This window comes from Mus pahari, chromosome 18 (genome assembly GCF_900095145.1).
Source record: "Mus pahari chromosome 18, PAHARI_EIJ_v1.1, whole genome shotgun sequence".
Classification (NCBI taxonomy): Eukaryota; Metazoa; Chordata; class Mammalia; order Rodentia; family Muridae; genus Mus; species Mus pahari.
In genome coordinates, this window is record NC_034607.1 from 14,101,062 (window position 1) to 14,123,418 (window position 22,357).

The 22,357-nt window shown below is 53.0% G+C and overlaps 2 protein-coding genes across 6 annotated transcripts in view; both read right to left on the reverse strand.

The window, feature by feature from the left end:
• Cul9 (cullin 9) overlaps positions 1–12,120 on the reverse strand; it is a 44,716-nt gene extending 32,596 nt beyond the window's left edge. For 3 of the 4 annotated variants that reach the window (XM_029531348.1, XM_021218131.2, XM_029531349.1), the window contains exons 1-8: positions 12,036–12,120; positions 8,824–9,427; positions 7,143–7,297; positions 5,685–6,185; positions 4,739–4,874; positions 4,437–4,633; positions 3,738–4,140; positions 3,136–3,328 (exon numbers count right to left, since the gene is read on the reverse strand). In XM_029531348.1, the coding sequence (XP_029387208.1) occupies positions 3,136–3,328; positions 3,738–4,140; positions 4,437–4,633; positions 4,739–4,874; positions 5,685–6,185; positions 7,143–7,297; positions 8,824–9,418 (2,180 nt within the window). In that variant the 5' untranslated portion in view covers positions 9,419–9,427; positions 12,036–12,120. The remainder of the gene's footprint in view (positions 1–3,135; positions 3,329–3,737; positions 4,141–4,436; positions 4,634–4,738; positions 4,875–5,684; positions 6,186–7,142; positions 7,298–8,823; positions 9,428–12,035) is intronic. The other variant, XM_029531347.1, reaches the window with a different exon arrangement.
• Positions 12,121–12,646: 526 nt separating this feature from the next.
• On the reverse strand, positions 12,647–21,959 carry Srf (serum response factor). 2 transcript variants are annotated; one of them, XM_021217726.2, is made up of 7 exons: positions 21,070–21,959; positions 19,319–19,585; positions 17,327–17,588; positions 16,680–16,799; positions 15,606–15,797; positions 15,195–15,271; positions 12,647–15,031 (listed from the first exon to the last, which is right to left on the reverse strand). In XM_021217726.2, exons 1-7 carry the CDS (start codon positions 21,580–21,582, stop codon positions 14,936–14,938), a joined length of 1,527 nt encoding a protein of 508 aa, XP_021073385.1. In that variant the 5' UTR covers positions 21,583–21,959; the 3' UTR covers positions 12,647–14,935. The 2 variants fall into 2 exon arrangements, with proteins under 2 accessions (XP_021073385.1, XP_029387307.1); XM_029531447.1 differs by lacking the exon at positions 15,606–15,797 and having other exon boundaries at positions 14,032–15,031; positions 21,070–21,930.
• Between the last annotated feature and the right edge of the window lie 398 nt (positions 21,960–22,357).

Genomic DNA, 22,357 nt, shown 5'->3' on the forward strand with positions numbered 1-22,357 from the left:
TGTGTGTGTGTGTAAATGTATGAAGTTTCTTTCTTCCCTTTGCTTTCTCACCAGCCCCATGGAGTTAAGGGTTCTTTCCACTGGCCACAGGAGCGCCAGCCCCAGTAGATAAAGCTTTGTCCCCTCAGAGGAAAGTCTGCTGAGTGGCTTCTCTAGTCTCCGGCAGCCACTGGCAGCAGCCCTGTAGGTATCTGGATCCATCCCCATCCGTGGCACTGAGCACTGACTCCCAACGGCTGCCTGCCTCAGTTTACCCACCACATGGATGCCAAGGCCGGTAACCGGCACAGGAGAGTCACAAGTCAAGGTCAGTCAGGCACTACAGTGTGAGAGAGACTCCATCTCAAAATATAACCTTCCCCTTCACAAAAGAGTGCTGGCTGTGAGTGAGGGTCTTGAGAGAAAGAGCAGGGACTGACACCTTTCACATAGGGATAGACACAGGGGAGGTGGCTGGGATCTACTCAGAAAGAACACAGCAGACATGACCCTCTGGGGAAGAGCTCCCAGCCAGAGTTCCATTCTGATCTACTGCCTCAGCACCTATGGCAGCTAAGTATGGATTAAACGGAGCAAATGCGCAGCTGCTTCTGCAGCCAGAGCGCACCATTTTTATTTGATATAGTGTTGCTCCTGCCTCTGCTTCCCAAGTGCTAAGGTCAGAAGCAGGCTTCGCCACACACTGCTGCACACCAGGATTGGTTGTGAATTACTCTACCAGGGACAGTGGCTAGGAACAAGGTTGAAATGTTCACCAAAATGTTAGCACTGATTATCTGCAGAGAGGCACTTTTAGATAATTATCTAGTTCTTTCTAACTTTCTTTTTTCTTCCTTCCTTCCTTCTGCTCTTCCTCCTTATTTTTGGACAGTGTCTCCCTATGTAGTCTTGGCTAGCCTGACCTCATAGAGACATGCCTGGCTTTGCCCGGAGTACTCAAGTTAAAGACATCACCTGTACATCTACATTCTAACTCTTTACACTAGTTAGTCTCTTGTGATCACAAAAATAAAGTGAATAGGATTTTTTAAAATATGCACACAAAATGTTTTAAACACAGATACCAAAATAATGTACGGATGTCTTTAAATCTATAAGAAAGAGGCAACAGCTGGATAAAAGTAGGAAAAAGGTAAGATATTTATGGAAACACAACAAACACATGCAAATATGCCTACGGTCATCAGAACTAAGTATTAACACAGACAGGCTCTGTGGGTAAAGACACTTGCTGCCAAGTCTGATGTCCTGCATTTGCTCCCCAGGGGCCACGTGATAGAGGGAGAGAACCAACATGCTCGAGTTGTCCTCCTTTCTCCACAAACATGCCACAATGTTAGCACGCACGCATGCACGCGTGCGCGCACACATATATTAAAGTGCCCATCTGATCCATTAAGAAGCAATATTGCTGGCTGGAGAGATGGCTCAGTGGTTAAGAGCATTGACTGCTCTTCCAGAGGTCCTGAGTTCAATCCCCAGCAACCACATGGTGGCTCACAACCATCTGTAATGAGAGCTGATGCCCTCTGCTGGTGTGTCTGAAGACAGCTACAGTGTACTCAAATAAATAAAAGAAATAAATCAATCTTTAAAAAAAAAAGCAATACTGTGCTGGCCATGGTGAGGGGAAATGGAGACAGGAGAGCTGTGTACTTGAACTTGGCAGCTGCCACCTCACAGTTGTACACATCGATGAAAATAAAAACAATAACAGCTCTGTGAAGACTGACACCGAGAAATTGCTCTAACAGACACAGGGGTGGGCACACAGAAATGCCCCAGAAGCTAAGACCCACGCTATGTCCACCTGCAATACACGCACAGGTTTAATGATTTTATGAATCTGGGTTTTAAAATGATGTAATTTACACCTTTAAAAATACTATAATGCAAAAAAAAAAAAAAATACTATAATGCGTGTGTCTGTCTGGAGGTATGTACATGTGCGGCTGACTGTAGAGGCCGGAAGAAGCACCAGGTCTCCTGGAAGTAGAGTAATAGGTGTTGGTGAGCTGCCTAATGTGGGTCCTGGGAATCGAACTCAGGCTCGCTGGACAAACAGCAAGTACTCCTAGCCACTGAGCCATCTCTCTAGTCCCCAAACAGCAGCCACATGTTAGACCTGTCGATGGTCGGCTGATACGGTCGCAGTAGAAAGAGCCTTCTTTCCCCTGAGTTTTGCGGCAGGATCACAGCCCTAAGACAGCACAGAGCAGGGGTCTGAGCGAGCCACAGACTCTGAGTGACGAACTCCTGTCGCTCCTCTTCCCTCGTCTCTTACTGACCCACTCTAATTTTTGCCAGACTGGCCTCAAACTTGCTCCCGACTTGGGAGCTCTGTAATCATAGACAGGTATGATGTGCCACCACACCCCGGCAGGGCTTTTCATTCAGTAATTTTATTATGAGCTGGTGTTGTTTTTTTTTTTTTTTTGGTTTTTCGACACAGGGTTTCTCTGTGTAGCCCTGGCTGCCTGGAACTCACTCTGTAGACCAGGCTGGCCTCGAACTCAGAAATCCGCCTGCCTCTGCCTCCCGAGTGCTGGGATTAAAGGCATGCGCTACCATTGCGTGGCATGAGCTGTTTTAAAAATAAAAGTGCACTTGTGTAATAAAGAAAATCAGATTTAAAAAAAAATTTAAATACAAAGAAAGTTGGGACAGAAGAAAAAGAGGAGAGAAAAAATTTAGACAATCTAGCTTCAAGCTCATAACCCGCCTGAAGATACGACTAGGCATGCACCACCATATCTGTCTTGAAAAAAAATTAAAAAAAAAAATACTAGGGCTAAAGGCCTAGGTTTGGAGCCTGGCTCTGGCTCTGTAGAACTCAGCAAGTAACCAAAACTCTTAGTTTTCTCTGAAAACTATAATAATAATATTAATAATATTGAACTAATGGCTTCATCATTTCTGTGGTGGGAGACAGACATAATGAGCGCACGCATGTGCGTCTTTGGGAGTGCTCAAAGAACCCTGTATCATCCACCCTCTGAACCCTCAGAGCCCACTGGTCCTCACCCTGGGCTTCCTCCATCCCCAGCCTTGCCTGGATTTCACTCCTCTTCCCTCCCCCATGGTCCTTAATGGCTCAGCTTCAACCCGAACCCTTCCCTCTACAGCACTGCTAACCTCAAGGACCTGTCGGGACGGACCAGGGGGTGGTCCCGCTCAGTGACCTCCTCCACAGCCTGGGAGAGGGCACAGAGCCCTGACAGCTGCAGGTTCGTATCCAGGCTGGAGATCTGCACAGTGTCCAAGACCGCTGCCACATGCTGATCCAGGGAGCTGCGTGGACCAGGACCCCGCAAGGCTCTGGCCATTTCTGCAATCAGTGAGGGAAAGGCAGTCGCTAAAACAGCTGTCAACGTTTTTTAAAAGTTTAAAAAGCTGCAAAGTTTGTAAAAGTCAAGCCCAGTCACGGTATCAACGGTATTCACTATTGTAGTCCAGCATTTATAGCTTCATGGTTCCTACGGTACAGGAAGGATCTAGTCACACCCTCGAGATGGAGATGCCTGCAAAACGGACTCTCCTCTTTCAAAGAGACGGAAGAACGGGTGGCTGTCAGTCAGACACAGTCAAGTCCGTGGAGAGACACGTGAGGGCTCGTGCAGGCTTTTCCCCAGCATGGGCTCTGCCTCCCGGGCTTCCCCTCCACTCTACCCACTTCTAATGGGCCAATCCAAGGCTTGTTCTATTGTCCCTGCCTTCCCTCCCAGAACCGAACTTACCAGTAGCTGCCTCCTGTGTTTCGGGGGACAGGGTCATCCCCTCAGTCACCAGAAGCTGATTAAACAGCTGGGAGTCACTCTGCGCTTTGGGGGGCCCTGTCTTTGCACTGGCAAGCTCCATCTCTGCCTTTGGGGGCGCAGCGTTGGCTCTGCAGGCCTCTTCCTTCTCTGAGACGCTGGCAGCTGACTTTGACCTTTCCTCTGGCTCTGGGGTACAGGAGTGACGCCGTGAAGCTGGCAAGCTCCCCAGTTCCTTGGGCAGTAGCCCGTACTTGGTGTAGATGCGGGAGGTGAGCAGGTCGCAGAGGTTGCCGCCCTCAAAGCGGTTGCTGAGGACCTGCAGTACACTCTCAGCCGTCTCTATGGGCACAGAGAGCTCCCCCAGAGCCTTTTCTCCCAGGGCCTGCCAATACAAAAGCTCCATCTCATGGACAAATAGACACAAAGTTCCTAGAAGAGCCATGGAAGAGCCACTCCTGCATTTGCTCATATCCTCTGCATACTAGACCCGCAAAGCATGCCTTCTTTACCAGCAGGACCTCCACAGGCTTCAACCTTTAACAGCAGCTGCTGCTCCTCCTCCTCCTCCGTGACATTCCACAGTCAGACTCCCCCACCCCACCCCACCCCACCCCGCCCTGCCGTGCCTAGCTCTAACCCAGCACATCCCTCAGCTCAGAGCTCTCAGGCTTCTGGTACCTCCTCATCCAGTTTCTCATGCAGATTCTGGAAAATTGGCTGCTGTTCACCCAAGTCCAACTTCCTGATGAAGAACAGTAGCTCCCACCACTCTGCCTGGGTCAGGTACCCTGGCTCCTCATTCTTCTGGGGTTTGGGCTGGAGATACGGCAGTGGGTACAGGCCATGTGTGGGCTTCCAGTCCCAGGAGGGACACACTGAGGATATAGCAACCGTCAGTGTCTGAACCTCTCTGCTCAGAGGCGGCTTAGTGCTGGACAGCGCTCCGAGCGAGCGCTCCAAACAGCCTCTCCTAGGCTCACCTGTGCCCAGTACAGCTGCCCCTGCTCCCTTCTCCACGGCTGCTGTTGCTGAATCCCCAGGAGCTTCCTCTGGCCCCAGGAGCTCTAGCATATGCCAGTGTACCCAGTAGGTGCGGCCAGTCGACTGCCAGAAGACCTGGAAGGAAATGAAGGGTAGAAAGGACTCAGCTCTCTGAGCTCTGGGCCCGACCTCAGCTGGTTAGGTCTAGACAGCTCTCCACAGAGCTCAAGGCTTCCCAACCTTCATGGCCTCTGCCTGCACACGCCTCAGGCCTCAGCATCTTCCCCTGCTGACAGCTTTGGCGGTATCTCAGTAGAGCACGTTTGCTTCCTGGATACGAGTTCCTTTGACCTCACAGTCCGCCTACCCCACCAAATTTTCTCTGCCCGTTAAAATTGAACCCTCTCTTGTACTGATTCTTTTTTTTATAACCACTCTACAATTGGGGGTTTTCTTTGCTTCTCTTTCTATCATCATCCCCATTGTCATCATTTAGATAGGTTCTAGGTAGCCCTGGCTGTCCTGGGACTTGCCATGTAGAATGGGCTGCCCTCAAAACTACAGAGATCTGCCTGCTTGTCCCTCTTAAGCGCCAGGCTTAAAGCAATGCCACCATGCCTGGCCCTCCCTTCTTTCTGTGGTTGAAACAGAGTCTCATGTCACCAAAGCTACCTTCAAGCTTGCTATTTAGCCAAAGATGACCTTGAACTTTAGTCTTGTCTCTTCCTCTCCATCCTGAGATTTCAAGCATTCGACAGCCTGCCCAGTTTTATGTGGTGCTGGGGTCAAATCCAGGACCCCATATACACTAGGCAAGCTTTCCATCAGCTGAGTTACACCTGCGGGCCATGCCTGAAGGGCCACGCCTGAAGGCTTTCTCCTTGGGTGGCCTATCAGAACCTCCTAGCTGCCCAGCCACCACCACCACAGACTATTGGAGCCCACCTGCACAGGGGGCACGCCATTGTTGCTCTGCTGGAACTCGCCCTCGTCCCCGGCACTGACCTCCTCGTAGTCATCCAGGATGCGAACCCGCATGCCGGGCTGCACCGTCTGCTGAACATATTCACCATAACCACTGCGGCTAGAAAATTCAGAACGACCTCGGAAGGCCCGCCCTTGCTTCCGGGGTGTAGTGACGATGGTGGGCAGCAGCAGTGGCGGAGGGCCTGAGATGCACGGCTGGAAGATGGATCGGGATGGCCTGGGCGGTAACGTGCCCTGCTCACTGAGGTTCCGTGCCCAGCCCACGCTCCGCACCAGCTCTGAAATGAGGTTGCCCATGGCCATACTGAACTCCAGCTCCCGCTGTGCCCGGCTCTTCTTTGTGAGACACGGGGAGCTCTGGTCTCCAGCTCCTGACTCTGGGCTGTTATTCAGTTGATCCAGCAGGGAGGTGACACAGAGGTAGCGCTTCACCAGGGAGAAGAGCAGCTTCCCAGGGATCTGCAGGATACAACCCTTGGTTTAAGTTCACCTCCCCTCCCCCTGGCTTTCAACCCCCCCACACACACACCCTCAGCATCTTCCTCTACAAACAAGTGTGAAGACCTTGTTCCTGGGCCTGTAATTCTCAGTTGCCTCTAAGAAACACAAAGGAATTATCTTATTATGTGCACGGGCGTTTTACCTGTATGTATGTATGTATGTATGTATGTATGTTTGTCTATGTACCACACATGTGTCTGGGGCCTGTGGAGGCTAGAAAGGGCAATTAGATCTCTTGGAACTAGAGTTACATGTGGTTGTTAGCTGCCATGTGGGTGCTGTAAATTGAACCTGGGTCCTCTGCAAGAGCAGCCATTGCTCTTAATTGCTGAACCATTTCTCTGTCTGTAGCCCATAAAGGAATTATCTTAAACCACCGATTCTTGTGTTTGCTTTTGTGTATCCTTGTGTGTGGTGTACATATGTGGTACTTGTGTTTGAGGGTACATGCACACGTGTGGGCACACAGGTATGGTGGCCCGAGGTCTGTAGCAGGTATCTTCCTTCATCTCTTTCCGCCTTACATATCGAGACAACCTCTGTCCCTCAACACAGACAGAGCTTACCATTGTAGCTGATCTGGCTGCCTGCCTGGCCTGAAGGGTCCCTCCACTCTCTCTTGCCTGCTAGGACTGTAGGCAGAATAAACCACCAGGTTTAGTGTGGCCTCTGAGGATCCAAACTATGGTTAGTGTGCTTCTATGACAAGAGCTTAAACCTGCTGAGCCACCAGCCCAGATCCGACTCTTGGGTTGCGGTACTAGAAATTCCAAATCAGAGAGGCTGAGAAGGGGTCATGAACCTTTACTTTGGTTGGCTCTCCAAGTTATTCAGGTGCTAACCCGCAGTCCTGAATCACAGCTGGAGAAGTGGTGCTAACATCTGCCATCCCTGGGCCCACAGCTGGCAGGGTACCTGGGGAAGGTGGATGCCCTCCAAGGCCATGCAGTGCTCCTCTGTGGACGTGGTCTCCGCAAACAGCTCCAGTAAAGTGTAGCGGCTGTCAAAGTCCATGTGCTGCTCGATGCCGTCATGCTGGCTCAGTGACAGAAGGACGTGAGCCCGGCTCCCTGTAAGCCATACCGGGTCCAGATCTCCTCTCCTTGCAGAATATGGTCCCCTGCCTATCCTAGGCCTTCTCTTCCCTGGGGGCTTTACACTTCTCTAGGGCCAAGACCCAAAGCAAGAAATAGCCTTTACATGTAACCTAGCACAAACACACACACACACACTCAGAGAGAGAGAGAGAGAGAGAGAGAGAGAGAGAGAGAGAGAGAGAGAGAGAGAGAGAACTGAAACATAACAGCATGCTACTAAACTTTGGAGGGAGAATTCTGGAATTTTGGTTTCTTTAAAAATCACAGAAATAGGGGCTGGAGAGATGGCTCAGCGGTTAAGAGCACCGACTGCTCTTCTGAAGGTCGTGAGTTCAAATCCCAGCAACCACATGGTGGCTCACAACCATCCGTAATGTGATCTGATGCCCTCTTCTGGGGTGTCTGAAGACAGCTACAGTGTACTTACATATAATAAATAAATAAATCTTTAAAAAAAAATCACAGAAATACCTTGAAAAACCAAAAAAAAAAAAAAATCACAGAAATATTAAATGCTTTTGCTTTAATCTCAGGTGTGGGATACGGGACTGCTCCGCAGCAGCTGACTGTGATTTGTCCCATGCTCTAGCAGAAGCTGATGCCAATGGTTTCTGTGCCTGAGTGATGTTTGGAATTCTGGGAACTTTTCAGAGGGTATATAAATGCTTGACCCCTGATAGGTGGGGTAGGTGATTGTCGGTCATTCTGGGGGGTTAGTTGCAGTTTATTAGCAGTTGTGCTCAAAGAAATTAGATTTAAGGATCTCTTCCCTCCCCCCCCCGCACTCATCCTTCTTTCTTATCCAGTGATAGAGGGTAAAAGGGGGGTAGATAAAAGTGGGGGGAAAAAAAGAACCTACAACGTAGCAAAAGTCTGGCTACAAAATTTACAATTACTAAATTCTATGTGTGTGTGTGTATATATATATATATATATATATATATATACACACATACATATATATATATACACACACACATACATATATATATACACACACATACATATATATATATATGTGTGTATGTATGTGTGTGTGTATGTGTATGTATGTTTATGTATTTAGATAGATAGACAAACAGTTTTGATTGCTTTCTCAAGACAAGTTCTCACTATATAGACCATGCTGGCTTTAAACTCGTAGAGATCTACCTGGCTCTGGCTCCCAAGTGCTAGGATTAAAGGCATGCAACAGTGTGTGGATATTTTAATTTGTTTTTAAAGTTGGCTATAACTCTCCCCATACTAATTTCACAACCAAAAATACATCTCAAAAATTCAACTGATGTAAATTTGCCTGTTTTATTGTCTGCCATACAGGGCAAGTGGCAGATATACCCTGAGCTTTTTGTCCTGTGTGTACCAGGAATAACCTGTTCATCTATGTTTCTTTTACCTTGAGTTGCTACTTAGTCACAGTTGGGAACTCTCTGCTATCTCTTGTCTTACTCCTTGTGGCCCCCACTCTCTCCACTGCTCCCCTCCCTGCCTCCTCTTACCAGCATCATGGGCTGCCAGAGCCTGGAGCATCTTGCCTGCACTCCGACGGATCTGAGGCTCAGGATTGCACAGCATGTGCATGAGCAGATCCAGGGCGCCGGTCTCCCTGAAGACTCCGGTGAGAGGCCCGATGCTGGCATAGGCACTGAGCACGTGGACGGTGTGAAGCACGGCGGCCGTCAGGCTCGAGGTCCCACCCTCCGCCAGCTGCCTGGCAGCCCTGCGCACCAGCGCCCGGACATCGGCCTCCATCTCTGTCATTGCCAACTCATCCACTCCTCCAGGGTCTCGTGGGAAGCTTCCCACCTCTCCAGTGGGTTCGTGCTGTGGGCCTTTAGGTAGTGGCCGCTCCCTCAGTAGCATGGGGCAGTTGGCATAGACCTCTGGGGCTGATAGCCACATGAGGAGATGCTCTGTCTTCTCCTCCTCTGAGCTCACTTTGCCCTCTTCGCTACACTTGAGGACACTCCAGCGGATCAGGTATTCGGGATGGCCATCATGTCCAGGCCTCTGTCGAAGGAGTTCTTCAGGGTATGCCTGCAGCCGAGGCCCCAAGGGTACCATAAGGTTCCCTGCTCGCCGTTCCCCTACCATCCTGATCTCCTGGGATACACAAGGAGACAGACAGGCAGTATGTGAAAGACGAACCGACTACATGGAGTGCAGTACTATCTTGAGGCATAAGTGAGGTGGGCGGTAATGGGTGGGCTGCATGGTGGAATTTAGAGCACAATAAAATCAGAGAATAGGACGGAGTAAACGAGTATTATATTTATATAACATATATATTATATAAGAGAAGAACGGTGTGAACGGAGCAAGGAGATGCGATGAAAGCATTTCAAGAAAGGAAGGGGGCTGGGCTCCAGCTCAAAAGCCAAGCACCTGACTAGGATGTGTGAGGCCCTGAGTGCAATCCCTAGCACTGTGTGTGTGTGTGTGTGTGTGTGTAAGCTGGTCTTTGCTACTTTGTGGTTTCCTACCCTTTATCTGGAGGCCCCCCTCATCTCACCCGCGAACACTAACTAGATAGGAGATAACCAAGGATAATCAGGAAAGAGATTCCTGAGTCTAGTTTCTTTCCTTTTGTTTCTTTTTTGACCTTGGGCTACTAACAAACTGCAACCAACCTCCTTAATGGCCAACAACCACTTCACGCACCTTTCGGGAGCCTAGCACTCATGTAACCTGCACACAATCACAGAAACTGTCTGATGCTGGCAGAGCCAGGCCTCTGCTAGAGCGCGAGGCAAATCACAGTCAGCTGCCACAGACGTCCAAAGCAGCCCTGCAGCCCCACACCTGGGATTTCAACAAAAGCACATTCTCATAATATAGTTCTGTTTTTCAAAAGAAACCCAAATTCCAGAATTCTCAAAAATGTCACTGCAGGGGAGGTGGGCACTAAAGAGATGATCAGGAGCCGGGCGTGGTGGTGCATGCCTTTAATCCCAGCACTCTGGAGGCAGAGGCAGGTGGATTTCTGAGTTCGAGGCCAGTCTGGTCTACAAAGTGAGTTCCAGGACAGCCAGGGCTACACAGAGAAACCCTGTCTCGAAAAAACAAACAAACAAACAAAAAAAAAAAGAGATGATCAGGGGTGATGAGCATTTGCTGCTCTACAAAATGACCGAGGGTTAGCACCCAGCACCCACATGGCAGCCCAAGACCATCTCTAACTCCAATCCCAAGAGTCCGATACCCTCTTCTGCACACTGCACATACATACAGGCGAAACGCTCATGCACATAGAATAAGTATTTTTTAATTTATTTAAAAATAAAATATATGGCCGGGCGGTAGTGGCACACGCCTTTAATCCCAGCACTCAGGAGGCAGAGGCAGGTGGATTTCTGAGTTTGAGGCCAGCCTGGTCCACAGAGTGAGTTCTAGGTCAGCCAGGGCTACACAGAGAAACCCGGTCTCGAAAAAAGCCAATAAATAAATAAATCTGTATGTATGAATTTTGTTTGTGCATTTGTCTGTGCAGCACCTGCTTGCCTGGTGCCCTTGGAGGCCAGAGAAGGCATCAGATCTCCTGGAAGTCGAGTTAGACATGGTTTTCAGCATTCTATAGGTGCTGGGGATTGAACCCAGGGCTTCCTGGGTGTTAGGCAAACACTCCACCCACTGAGCTACATTCCCAGTTCCATAAATCTCTTTTTTAAAGGCTATGAATTTAAGCCTAGAGTGCCTATAATCTTGATATTCAGGAGACTGAGGCAAAAGAATCACAAATTCCGAAGTGAGGCTGGGCTACACACAGAAAGTTCCTGGCTAAGCCCAAACTACACAGTAAGATTGTCTTTAAGGGCTGGAGAGATGGCTCAGCAGTTAAGAGCACTGATTGCTATTCTAGAGGTCCCGAGTTCAATTGCCAGCAACCACATGGTGGCTCACAACCATCTGTAATGGGATCTGATGCCTTCTTCTGGTGTGTCTGAAGACAGTTACTCATATAAATAAAATAAATGAATCTTTAAAACAGAAACAAAACTGAATGTTCGTCAGCACAGAACTGCTCAGTAAAAAAAAAATGTATTACAACATAATCTATTCTTAGATGGGGACAGTAGGTTGCAGGCATCAGATAAGAAAGGCTTTTAAAGCAGAATATTAATGAAAATAAAACGATCAGGGAAAGGTATGTGTGATTTTTGAAACAGGGCAATGGAGAGAGTAAAATAGAAGGTGTACCTAGATAAAAGATAAAAGAACCGGTTATCGGAAAGATAGGGCCGGAGTCATGTCAGGGTGCATGGGCAGGAGACAAGCAGAAGAAAGAAAGGAAGAGTCAAATGAGATGTGAACTTCTGTGCAGAAGGCAGGTTAGGCGATAACCAGTGATGCTCTTATAGCTGTTGACAAACATGGGGCCAAGCCAAACCATCCTCTAGGCCTGGGGGGCGGGGATGGCATAGGGAGGGCCTAAACCAGAAGCTGTAAATAGGGGCGTGAAGGTGACGCCTGACTGCCGGGACTGAGAAGAGAAGCAGCACGATCGCGTCCGAGCTAGACTCCAGAGAGAAGGCGGAGGAGCCGGCCCAACACCAAGCGGGGAATGGCCTGGGGGGAGGGGGCGCGGGGTGAGCATGGCGGGGCGCGGTCGCGAGCTGACGGGACCTGCTTCCCCGACTTCTCCCTCCAGTCCGGGAGGAAGGGATGAGGGACTTGGAAGGGGTTGGGAAAGAAGGGATGGCTCTCTTCTCACCTCTCACCGCCCGCCCGGCTGGACCCTCGCTGTCACCCAGCAGCGGGTCCCGCAACTGGGCCCGCCTTCTCCACAGCTCCTTTCCGGGTCACACGCCGGGCGCACGCACGGCCCGGGCGCCTACGGGTCCTACGGTGGCCCACGGCGAGCCTGGCAAAGCGGCGCGTGAGTGGAGCATGCGTATTAGCCGAGGGAGTCCGCAACCAGTGTCCTTCCCAGGTAGCCCGGTGTAAAGCATCCTGCGCTCCCCCCCGGGCCCACCTTCCTCTCCACCCACCACAGCACCCATCCCCGCATTAGTTAACCCATACTCCCATCACCCTGTAACGTGTGTGTGTGTGTGTGTGTGTGTGTGTGTGTGATGGTGGTGTTTCCCAGCGCTGCCCAAACCCTGCGGTATTTTAGATCATTGGGCCACTTTGACTTTTAAGTAAAACCCCTGACCTTCCCTGAGCTGCTGGCAAAACCGCGCATAGAGAAAAGTCCTAGGCCAGATCTCTTCAATCGTGTAGGACTGAACACAGCAGCCTGGGACAGACTTTAAGGGATTGTGTTCACTCCTCCCTCCCGACGCTAAAAAGATCCCAAAGACAAGCCAAAGACCCCCAGTCTTGTGCACAAAAATGATACATTTATTGAAAGAGTATTTTTTTTTAATACAAAAGAAAGCTCTGTACAGAGGATGTGACCATGTCCACTATTCCTGGGTCAACATCCCAGAAGTAGAAACCACGGATATATACCCACACGCACTCCACATTCACACAGGTATTCACTCAGACACAGGCGCGCGCGCGCACACACCCCTAGACCCACTCAGGAAGGGATACACCAAGGGTTGCTGCACATAGAAATGCCACCTCAGTCCTGCCTGACACACAGGTTCTCCCAAGGCCACAGTCACACAGCACGCGTCGCGTCGCGTCGTGGTAAGCACTTTGCCTGATTCACTTGCCCAGGCTCTATCTTTTGTGAGGAGGAATCTCCGCCGCCTCCGGGGCTGGGGGAGGGTGGGCGGCAGAGGCGTGAAACAAGAGCAGAGAAGGGGGCTGGGCAGTTACAGACCTGAGTCCCAAGCTCCCCAACTCTGGCCCCTGGTTTACCATGCCCCAGTCTTGAAAGCCACCCAAATGCCCCAGCTATTTCCAGGAGAAAGGCCGGGAAGGTGGATTCCCAGCTGGGGAAGACAGCAATGGGGATTAGAGGTGGAGGGGGCTCTCAACCGTCAGCAGATCATCCCCATGATACGTAGGCTGTGCATAAAACCTTCCCTTACCCCTTCTCCTAACCACAGAAGTGGGCTTGTTCCTACTGAAGGCAGTAGCAAGGGGTTAGTGACACCCTACCCCACCTGCCTTCCCGAAAAAGCTCCTTTAATGGATACAGGTGCTTTAGGCTGGCTCTGACACAGGGTAAAACACCCTCCCCTATGCTAGCCCACCCTCAAGGTCCCCAAGGGGATTTTAAGGGATGGGGCATGGCCCTGTACAAATTACATAAATACTGAGGTTACACTTAGAAAAATAAAGTCATTTTCTTCAAGGCTTGTCTTAATTTAAAAAAGTTACAGTAGCTGCTCACTCCCTGGGAGAGCTGCCCACATCTGGCCCCTCCATTGCTGCACTCAGCCCAAGAGCTGCTCCTACCTCTGACCCCCATTCCTGTGTCTCCCTACCTCCCGAACCCCATCCTGCTCACTGCACCTTGGGCCCCAGGTAGCTGCAAGCCTGAGAGAGCACAAGGCTGCAATGATCATACTGTGGCACAAAGGAAATCAACCTCCTCTACCGCACCCCCTCCCACCCCACCCCCACATTTGGTCTCCGTCTTGCCTCTCCCTAGCAACAACCCTAGAGGGCAAAAGCGGACTAGAACTTCGGGTCACCCTCCCATCCCCCTTCTGTGGCATGGCCCAAGGGCCCCTCCCCCCAGCTTTCTCCTGGAAAGAACCCAGGATGTGGAGCAGTCCCAGAATCTCCCCCCCCCCCCTACACACACACACTGGTGGACCCTGAGCTCATGGGGTGGCTGTCCCCAGGGGCCCAGACAGCTCTAGGGAGCCCAAGAGCTTCCCCAGGAAAGAGGAGTTTGGGCAGGGATGGGGATGAGAAAAACGCCATTAAAAAAAAGTTAAATATTTTAAAAATATATATTTATAGATTTGTTTTCACGTCATCTCCTCAAATAAAAAGTTCAAAATCAACTCTTAAGTAAAGCAGCCGGGAGAAAGGGGAAGCCCAAGGGGAGGAAGAGACTGCGGACAGTGGTCCCTCCAACCCACGAGCCCTGGAGGTCCACGGGAACAGAGGCAAGGCAGGGCAGGCGGCCCCAGTAACCTGCCCGGTGCACAGGCCCAGCTGCCTCAGGAGCCGAAAGGGGCAGAGGGCGTCGGCTGAGGGCAGAAGCCCCCATCTCTCCCAGCTGGCTCCCTGAGGGGCAGGGGCCGGGCTCTTCTGACCCGGACCGGACCGTGGCAGACACAGAGCTAACCAGAGGTTGCCAAAGAGGCTGGAGAGAGGGCCCCAGATGCTTCCTCAGAGGGGAACACTGTGCCCAGTCCCACAGAAGGCCTGCGAGTGGGAAGGTGGGCACAGTCCCATCGGGTCAGCTAACACTCCTAGCAAACGTTGAGCCAGGCTGGCAGGGGGTCTGAGGAGGGAGGAGAGCTCTACCATCAACAGCATGACAGGCAGAGCAGGAAGGAGGGCAGCGGGAGGGCAGGGGGAGGGCAGGCAGGCCCGTTTCTTTGGCTGGAGTGAGAGGGCATAGTCCTGTGGCTGCCGGCTCCTTCTCCCCGCCTCCCTCCTTCGGCCAGTCCATTTGTGTGTAAGAAACCGTGAAAAGGCAACAATAAATAAGTGGTGCCGTCCCTCGGGCGTGTGTCCAGGGTGGCGGGCGGATCATTCACTCTTGGTGCTGTGGGTGGCGTCCAGGTTCACCACCTGTAGCTCGGTGAGGTTGCTGCTGCTCCCAGCTTGCTGCCCTATCACAGCCATCTGTAAGGAGGGAGGCGTGTGAGGATAGGAGGGAGACACCGACCAGCAGGCTCGGCTCGGGCGCCTCCTGCTGGCCTGCTGTTCCAGCACAGTGTAAGCAGAAACAGCCGGGCCCTGGCCCAGGGGAGACTGGCTGAGTGGGCCAGGTCGGAGTCCGCCTTACCTGGTGAAGCTGAACTGCGGAAACAGGGATCTGCACGGTCCCAGACGGTGCTGTCAGGAACACCTGAGGGACACCACCTGCATCGGAAAGCACGGGAGATACTCACTCACTCGCTCAAGAGGAGCCCTAGATACTGGAGGAGCATGATAATTCACAAGTGTCTGGGAAGCCTCAGACACGTGCCCAAGGGTGTGTGCCCCATAGCGTCCGTCTCACGCACAGCATGAGGGTGCCTGTGGTGTGAGGGTTTACATGCGCGAGAGTGTCCACTGAGTGTGAGATCTGTGCACTTGTGCAGGAGTACGTGTGGGCATTGGGAGAGGGGGTGGGGTGAGGGTGCGTGTCGGTGCTGGAGCCTGCGGAAGGGAGAGATAAACGGTCCTTCTTGCTTCAGCCCTGCCCTCCCCTCACCTGGCTCCTGGACCTGGCTGTGGGACACCTGCATGGCGGGTGGTGCCTGAGAGAAAGCATTGAGCACGGTGAGGCTGCCGTCAGCCAGGCCTGAGGTGGGGGCATACATCACTGCATGGGGACTAGGGTACATCATGTGGCCACCCACAGTTGTGGGTACAGACGACGTCATGATGGTGGCGGGCAACGTCACTGGAAAACACAGACACACGTCAGGGAGCTGATGCCTCCTGCTACCTCTCATCCTGCCCCAGGCTCCAACCTTCAGGGTCTTTGTACCATGGTTCTATGGCCCGAGGTTTTCAAAAGCTTGTTTCTTTGCTTCTTGTCAACAACAGTAAGGCCTAACTTTTTCCTCAGAGCTCAACAGCCCACTGTTCTACTGTGGGATTGTGCGTCCATCAAAGTCTCTGCTCCCAGACCCTATGATCCCCACCATGACCTCTTCCCAGGAAAGTCAAGGCGGCTTCTTAGGAAACCCCATTGCGCATATACAGCCTCCTCACTCTTCCTAAACTTACACCTAACAGGCTCACCCTGGAGACAAGCACGTCTCAGATGTTACCGTAGGAACTTACTAAGGGGCAGACTCACTCGAGGCTCTTGCTTGTCCCCCCCCAATTCTCAGGCACTCCGGTCCCTAGACCAGAAGGGATTCAGCTAATGTGAAGTAAATAAGGCTGGAATGACAGTAACTTACATGTGAGAGTTCACTCTAATTCTTGAAAAGACCAGCAGCAGCTGAGAGGAACCGGAGACCTACAGCGAGACCTAGAATGTCTCATCTGGTGAGAACTGCTCTCGGTGCTCCCTGGTTATGGTTACTGAGCAGATAATTTTTCAGTGGTTCCTTATCTTTTCCTTGATTCCCCACTGCAGAGCAGGGCTCAAACCTCAGCGTGCTTACCTGGGCCTCCTCTAAGGGTAAGAGGAAAAGCCCCAGGTTCTACTTAGTGAATTCCCTGGGGTCCTGGGCACGGCAGAGACATGCCGCTAAGTCCCTACTTCTAGGCTGCCTGTGAGAAGGCAGGCAGGGCATTGGGGGCTGGGGAGGAGAGTGGCAAAGAGTTATACCTGTTCCGCTGGAGGAGGTCTGCGTGAGGTCTGTGCTGCTGTCACGAGAGGGAGACGCTTGCTGTGGGGCCTGGTGCACGTGAATGGCCTGCACAGGGACCTGCTGGGCCACTGCCCCACCTATAAGACACAGTGTTTCGCTTGGGTTCCAGCCTATGCAGCTGCCACCTTCAAACATGCTGGAGTACTATATTCCCAGGGCCCCATGCACCGGCTCCCGGTTCCTATCGCTCTCCTCTGGGACCTGAAGAAGTTCTACATGCTCTGAATGAAGTGACCCCTCTTCCTCCTGTCCCAAGCTCTGCTCCATCTTCAGTGGACCAGGAGCTAGCCTAATCTATCAGGGCCATAATCTGCCCCCCAGTCACAACAGATGAGGGGGAGAGCCATCCCCACAGCCGTGGAAGTGCAAGGGCGAGCTGGTCAGACACCACCAGTGTGGAGATGAAACTTAAAACGCCACCAACAGGGATCTCACTGGGCAGAGATTGTCTTCCAAAGGGAGACGAGACGATTCTCTTTGGCTGTAACCCATGTTTAACCTCCTTGTCAAAGAAAGAGGCCCTCCTGGTACTAGTCCTAAAATCACTCAACACCCTCAATTTGTCCCAGAGAGAACAAACCTCTCCCTGCCCCTCGTGACTCACCAGGCATGAGGGTGAAGCTGGTAGGCAGCTGCATAAGGCCCCCAGAGGAGACAGGGCCGCTGCCTGTACTCTTGAGCACAGTCCCGTTGGCACTGCTGACAGCGCTGGGGCTGACACTAGCAGACGCTGGTGCCAGGTAGTTGGTGATGGGGAAGGAGGGGCCACTGCTGACTTGCATGGTGGTAGAGGTGCTGGGTGCTGTCTGGACTGTGGAGGTGGTGCCCGGCAGGTTGGTGACTGTGAATGCTGGCTTCAGTGTGTCCTATACCCAGAGAAAAGATGGAGCAGTGAGCTTCTACCGGGGGCCTTACCCCTGCGGTAGCTTTGTGTGAACTGAGAATTCAAGTTCAAACCCGTATTTCAGTTAAAACCCCAGTTCTAACTGCACCATGCAAGACATGAAGCTGTTCTGGGCATAGTGGCAAGGTCTGGAATCCAAGCACTTGGGAGGCTGAGGCAGAAGGATTGCCATGAGCTCAAGGCTAGCTTAGTCTATACTATATAGTAAGTAAGACCCTGTCTCAAAGTTTACAAACGAAAAACATAAAGGCAGGTGTGACGGCACATGCCTGTAATCCCGCACTCCGAAGTCAGAGGCAGGGGCATCTCAGTGAACTGCAAGTCAGGCTGGTCTACATAGTAAGTTCCAGGATAGCCAGGCCTACAGAGAGACTGCTCAAAATAATAAATAAATGCTACAAAACAAACAAAAAGTACAACTACTTAACTCAGAGGTTGTTAAGACGATTAAACAGGCTAGCATTCTTAAAACCACTTAGGGAATAGCATCTGGCTAAAAGCAAGATTAAAAAATAGACATTTGCAGCTCTCAGAAAGAAACCTCCAGCCCATTCTTTGCCCCAGTGAACTGCACAGATCTCACCCAGACTGTCTCTAGCTCTTTTATTCCCCTTCATTTCCTCTTCAACAAATGGAGTGTTGGGCTTATGTTCTCTTTAAAAGGATTCTTACAGCTCGGAACTGCCGGGCGCTAAAGCCGGGATTGAGACTGCCAGAGAGCATCAAGTTCGAGAGGGCTCATGAAGGTTTGACAGGGAAACACTTTAGCCAAAGACCAACAACCAAGGGACTTACCCATGTGCATAGAAATGAGGCCTATGCATGCCTGGAAATGACTGCAGGTAACAGGTAACTAACGAAAGGGGAACCTGGAGAACTGACTCTCCGAAGAGGGCCTGTGTTCTCAAGGGTAGTGAGGAAGAAGCCAGGACTTGAGAACCAAGCCACCAGGCCTAGATCCTGACTTCAGGCAGAGGATTCAAAAAGCAGGGGTGGGTCAGACCGGGATGTTTGCTAAGCAACTGTCCCCAAGACCTTTGATTGGTAAAGGCGTTGCTAAGGCAAACAGTGCTGCTTCTTCCCATTGGCTAGTTGTTAAGCACTCTAAAGGCGGAGCTCCACAAACAGCAAGCAGGAAGACCGGCCCCTCTCTCCTTACGGGGAATAAGAAGGGGGAGGCGTAGAGCTGGCATCCTTAGTAGCAAGCCAATGCTGTTCCTAAACAGCCAGGCCTGGGTATCCTAAACACCCGGTATAAGGTTCACTACTAAGGCAGTCCCTTGTCCAATCTGACTGCCCGCTTGGCAACAGTCGTGGGTTCTCAGGACCCCGGACCCAGAGAGCTCCCTTCCTATTCCCAGCCTGCCAGGAGGGCAGGGCCAAACTACACCCCCGCCCCCAGCGGGGAGACAGCTGGCGGGAGGAATGCAAAAGCCTTGCCAGGCAGGCGGGCTGCGGGGCGGGAGGCCGGCGTGGAGCCCGAACCGGCCTTATATGGGCACGGAGGCCGCCCGCTTATCTAGGGGGACGGCCTCCTGTCAGGAATGGAGGATGGACACCTGTCTCCTAGGATAAAGAACACTAACCTGGCCCCACTCTTCATCACTAAGACCATCTATGTACCTGTGCAAGCCCAAGAAAGAACAGGGATTTTCTCTACCCCCCCCACGTAGGTGACCCCCAAAAACCCACCTTGGTTTCCCCACTGCTGTCAGACTCCGACACCTGGTAGGTGAGATCTGGTTCTTCAAAGCCAGTGGCACTCATTCTCTGGTCTGTGGTGGGGTCTGAGCGGGGTGGGGAGTCTGGCGAGTTGAGGCAGGTCTGAATCAGAGCCTTGCCGGTCTCACTGGTGATCATGGGCTGCAGTTTGCGGGTGGCAAAGGTATACACATGGCCTGTCTCACTGGCCACCAGCAACAGCACCTGTGTCCCTGTCAGCGTGGACAGCTCATAGGCCTGGGGAGTTGGGAGGGAGATGGGCAGGTCAGCAACAATTTTCCTCTCTACTTCCCTGGGGAAAAATTATATGGTGACTCCGAGGGTGACCTTCATCTATCTCTCTAGGGACGGTAGTAGGGTCCCCTATCTAGATAGCTCAAGGTGAGCTGGAAGCAGAGAAACTACTTATGTCGTCCTTTAAGAAGCAGTCCCATTGCCTACAGGTACCCCAAGCAAACAGGAACAGCTTCCAACCGGGATTGAGTATATAACCTCAAGGTGGACACGAAAAGCCACAATTAGCTATGCCCTAACTAACACTGTTTGGTGTCATAGGGACAGTGAGGTCCCTACCACACTAGAACTCACATCACATTTGTGGTAACAGCCACCTAACTGCCAAACTGCCCATGTTCCCTGCCAGAAAACTGCACAGGCTCTAACCTGTTGCCGTAGCCTAACTTCTTTTGCCCTGTAATACCATACCGCCCTTTTCTTTCGCCTTGGGACAGGAGGAGGAAAGGTACTTTCTACCTTTCCCCAAAACCTTCTCCATGATGACCAAGTGGTGACTGATAGGAGATAATACCTACATCTGCAATCGATATTCTGCTAGGAGAGCCCAGCTAAAATACTGAATCCGCCTCGGAAGCAGTTGCAGCTCCTACCAGATAACAACACTGGTTCCCACCCAGGGTGGAGGTGGTTTCCCAGCCCCTCTGCTTCCATTCCTTACAGTATGCCCTAGACTCCAAGACGACTCCCATCCTTGCCACTTTTGATAGGATATCATCTGGCAAAAGACACCTCTACAAATCCTCCTGACTTTCCCCAACATTCCATGCACTGATTTGCTCTAGAGCTGGAAACCCTACCTGTCCCAAAGGCCGGCGATTCTGCAGCCAGCCCCGGGGCAGCATGAGATTTCCACAGAAAGCAACGGAAGACACATGGGCAGGGCGGGACTTGGTCCCAGCTCACTGTTCCTCAAGGCAGCAGCAGTTCTCCCGCCTAGCTTCCTCACCTGGTCCCTAACCCTGCCTGTCCTTCAAAGCCCGCACAACTTCTAGCGATGCCCACCTTTCCTCCCACTCGAGCTCTCTCGCTGCAGCTGTCATTCCAACTCCTGCCTCCTCATCTCCAAACCTTCTGCTCCCTTTCCCACCGCCCTTCGCGCACACCAGGACACAGTGGATCTGCGGATCCCCGCGTCTGGTTATCCTGCACTCCTCCAGGACCCTCTGTCTCCCGCGCGCTGGTCACTCCCACCTGGGCGCCTTCGCCCCGGATCCCGGACGTTCGCAGCATCTCCCCTCTCCCCATATTTCCCCGGCGGCCCCTCCCCTTTCGCCCGGCCAGGGTACAACCATCCCCTCCCACACACCTCCTGCGGACTAGCCCGCCTCTCACCTCCGCCTCGTCTCTGTCTCGCTCCCGGGCTACCTTAGAGCGCACCCACCCTCCGGTTCCCCCCGGGGCGCGCCAACCTCCGGCTCCGGTACCTTCTTCATGATGCCCGTCTTCCTCTTGCTGAAGGTCGTGTAGCGCCGCAGCTTGTTGTCGATGAACTCCATCTTGATCTTCACGCGGCCCCGGGTCTTCTTTCCCGGCTTGGCCCCGCTCACCGCGCCGCTCACCTGCCCGTAGCCCCCGGCGGCCGCCGCCGCCGCCGCCTCGGGCCCACCGACCACCACGCCGAGCTCCATCTCGCTCAGACTCCGCTTGAGGCCGCGCCGCTCGGCGCCCAGCTCCTCCTCCTCGCCGGACTCAGAGTCGCCCTCGCTGCCGCTGTACAGGGCCCCGGCGGTGGGCGCCGCTGCCGCTGCAGCCTCCCGCTCCAGACGACTCTGGCCGAGCCCCGCGCCGTTCCCGGGGACCCGGCCCCCGTTCGCCCCGCGAGTCCCACCGCCGCCGCCGCCGCCGCCCGGCCGCCCCGTCGGGGTCCGGTTCAGGCTGCCCCCCAGGGCCGAGCCCCGGCCCAGAGCCGCCGCGGCTCCAGCTTGGCTCGGTAACATGGCGCTCGGTGCAGGAGGGCGGACGGGCGAGTCAGCGAGGAATCGGGGCCGCTGCCGCCATCGGCTTCCCGGTTCCACCCGGCACTCGCGCTGTTGCTAAAGCCGCTCTGGCCGCCGCCGCGAGCCCGGGGCCCCTGCACGCCCGGGCCGACCTGGGCCCTCACTTTCCTGCCCCTAGGGCCGGGGTTGCCCCAGGCCGCGCGCAGCGCCCCCTGTCCGTGTGCCGGGGAGGCGCGCCCTGCGGCCGTCAGCGTCCCCCGCGGGGCAGGGGCTGCTGGCCGCGGCCGAGACCGCGGGTGGAGGGGGCCGGGACCACGCGCTGGCTGCGGAGGTATCCCCCAACCCTTCCCCCCCCCATATAAAGAGATACAATGTTTCCTTTTATGGCGAGGCCGCTCCTTATATGGCGAGCCCCAGCGCCCCCGCCCCATTGGTCCGCGCTTCCGGCACCTCCGCTCCCCATTGGCCCGAAGGGGACACTTATTTGCATAGACATACCGAACTCGCTGCTGTCATCCCCGCGTCAGACCGCGATGCCGTGGGGGGGGGGGCGGAGGAGCCAACTCCTTAAAGGAACAGTGGAGCCGAGCCAGTTCCGCCCCCCTGGGTTGGAGAGTAGTGGAGTGTTGAAACTATTATAGAGGAAGGAAGCCTGGGAGAGGACCGGAGGGCCGAAGAGGGAACCCCTGAATGGACTGGGGTTGGAAGTAAATAAGGAAGAAGACTTCCTAATGCCAGCGAAGGAGGGCAGGGATAGATTGGAGCGCTTCTCCCA

Bases quoted from the DNA above. Each gene is read 5' to 3' on its own strand.
- Srf (XM_021217726.2), bottom strand. From the start codon at position 21,582: ATGTTACCGAGCCAAGCTGGAGCCGCGGCGGCTCTGGGCCGGGGCTCG. The intron at 15,798-16,679 runs GTATAACTCTTT...TGTGTTTTCCAG, and splicing joins GACCTCCTCCAGCGGAACAG to TGACGTTGCCCGCCACCATC. The intron at 15,032-15,194 runs GTAAGGCGGACT...CCCTCCTTACAG, and splicing joins CCGCAGTTCAGCTTCACCAG to ATGGCTGTGATAGGGCAGCA.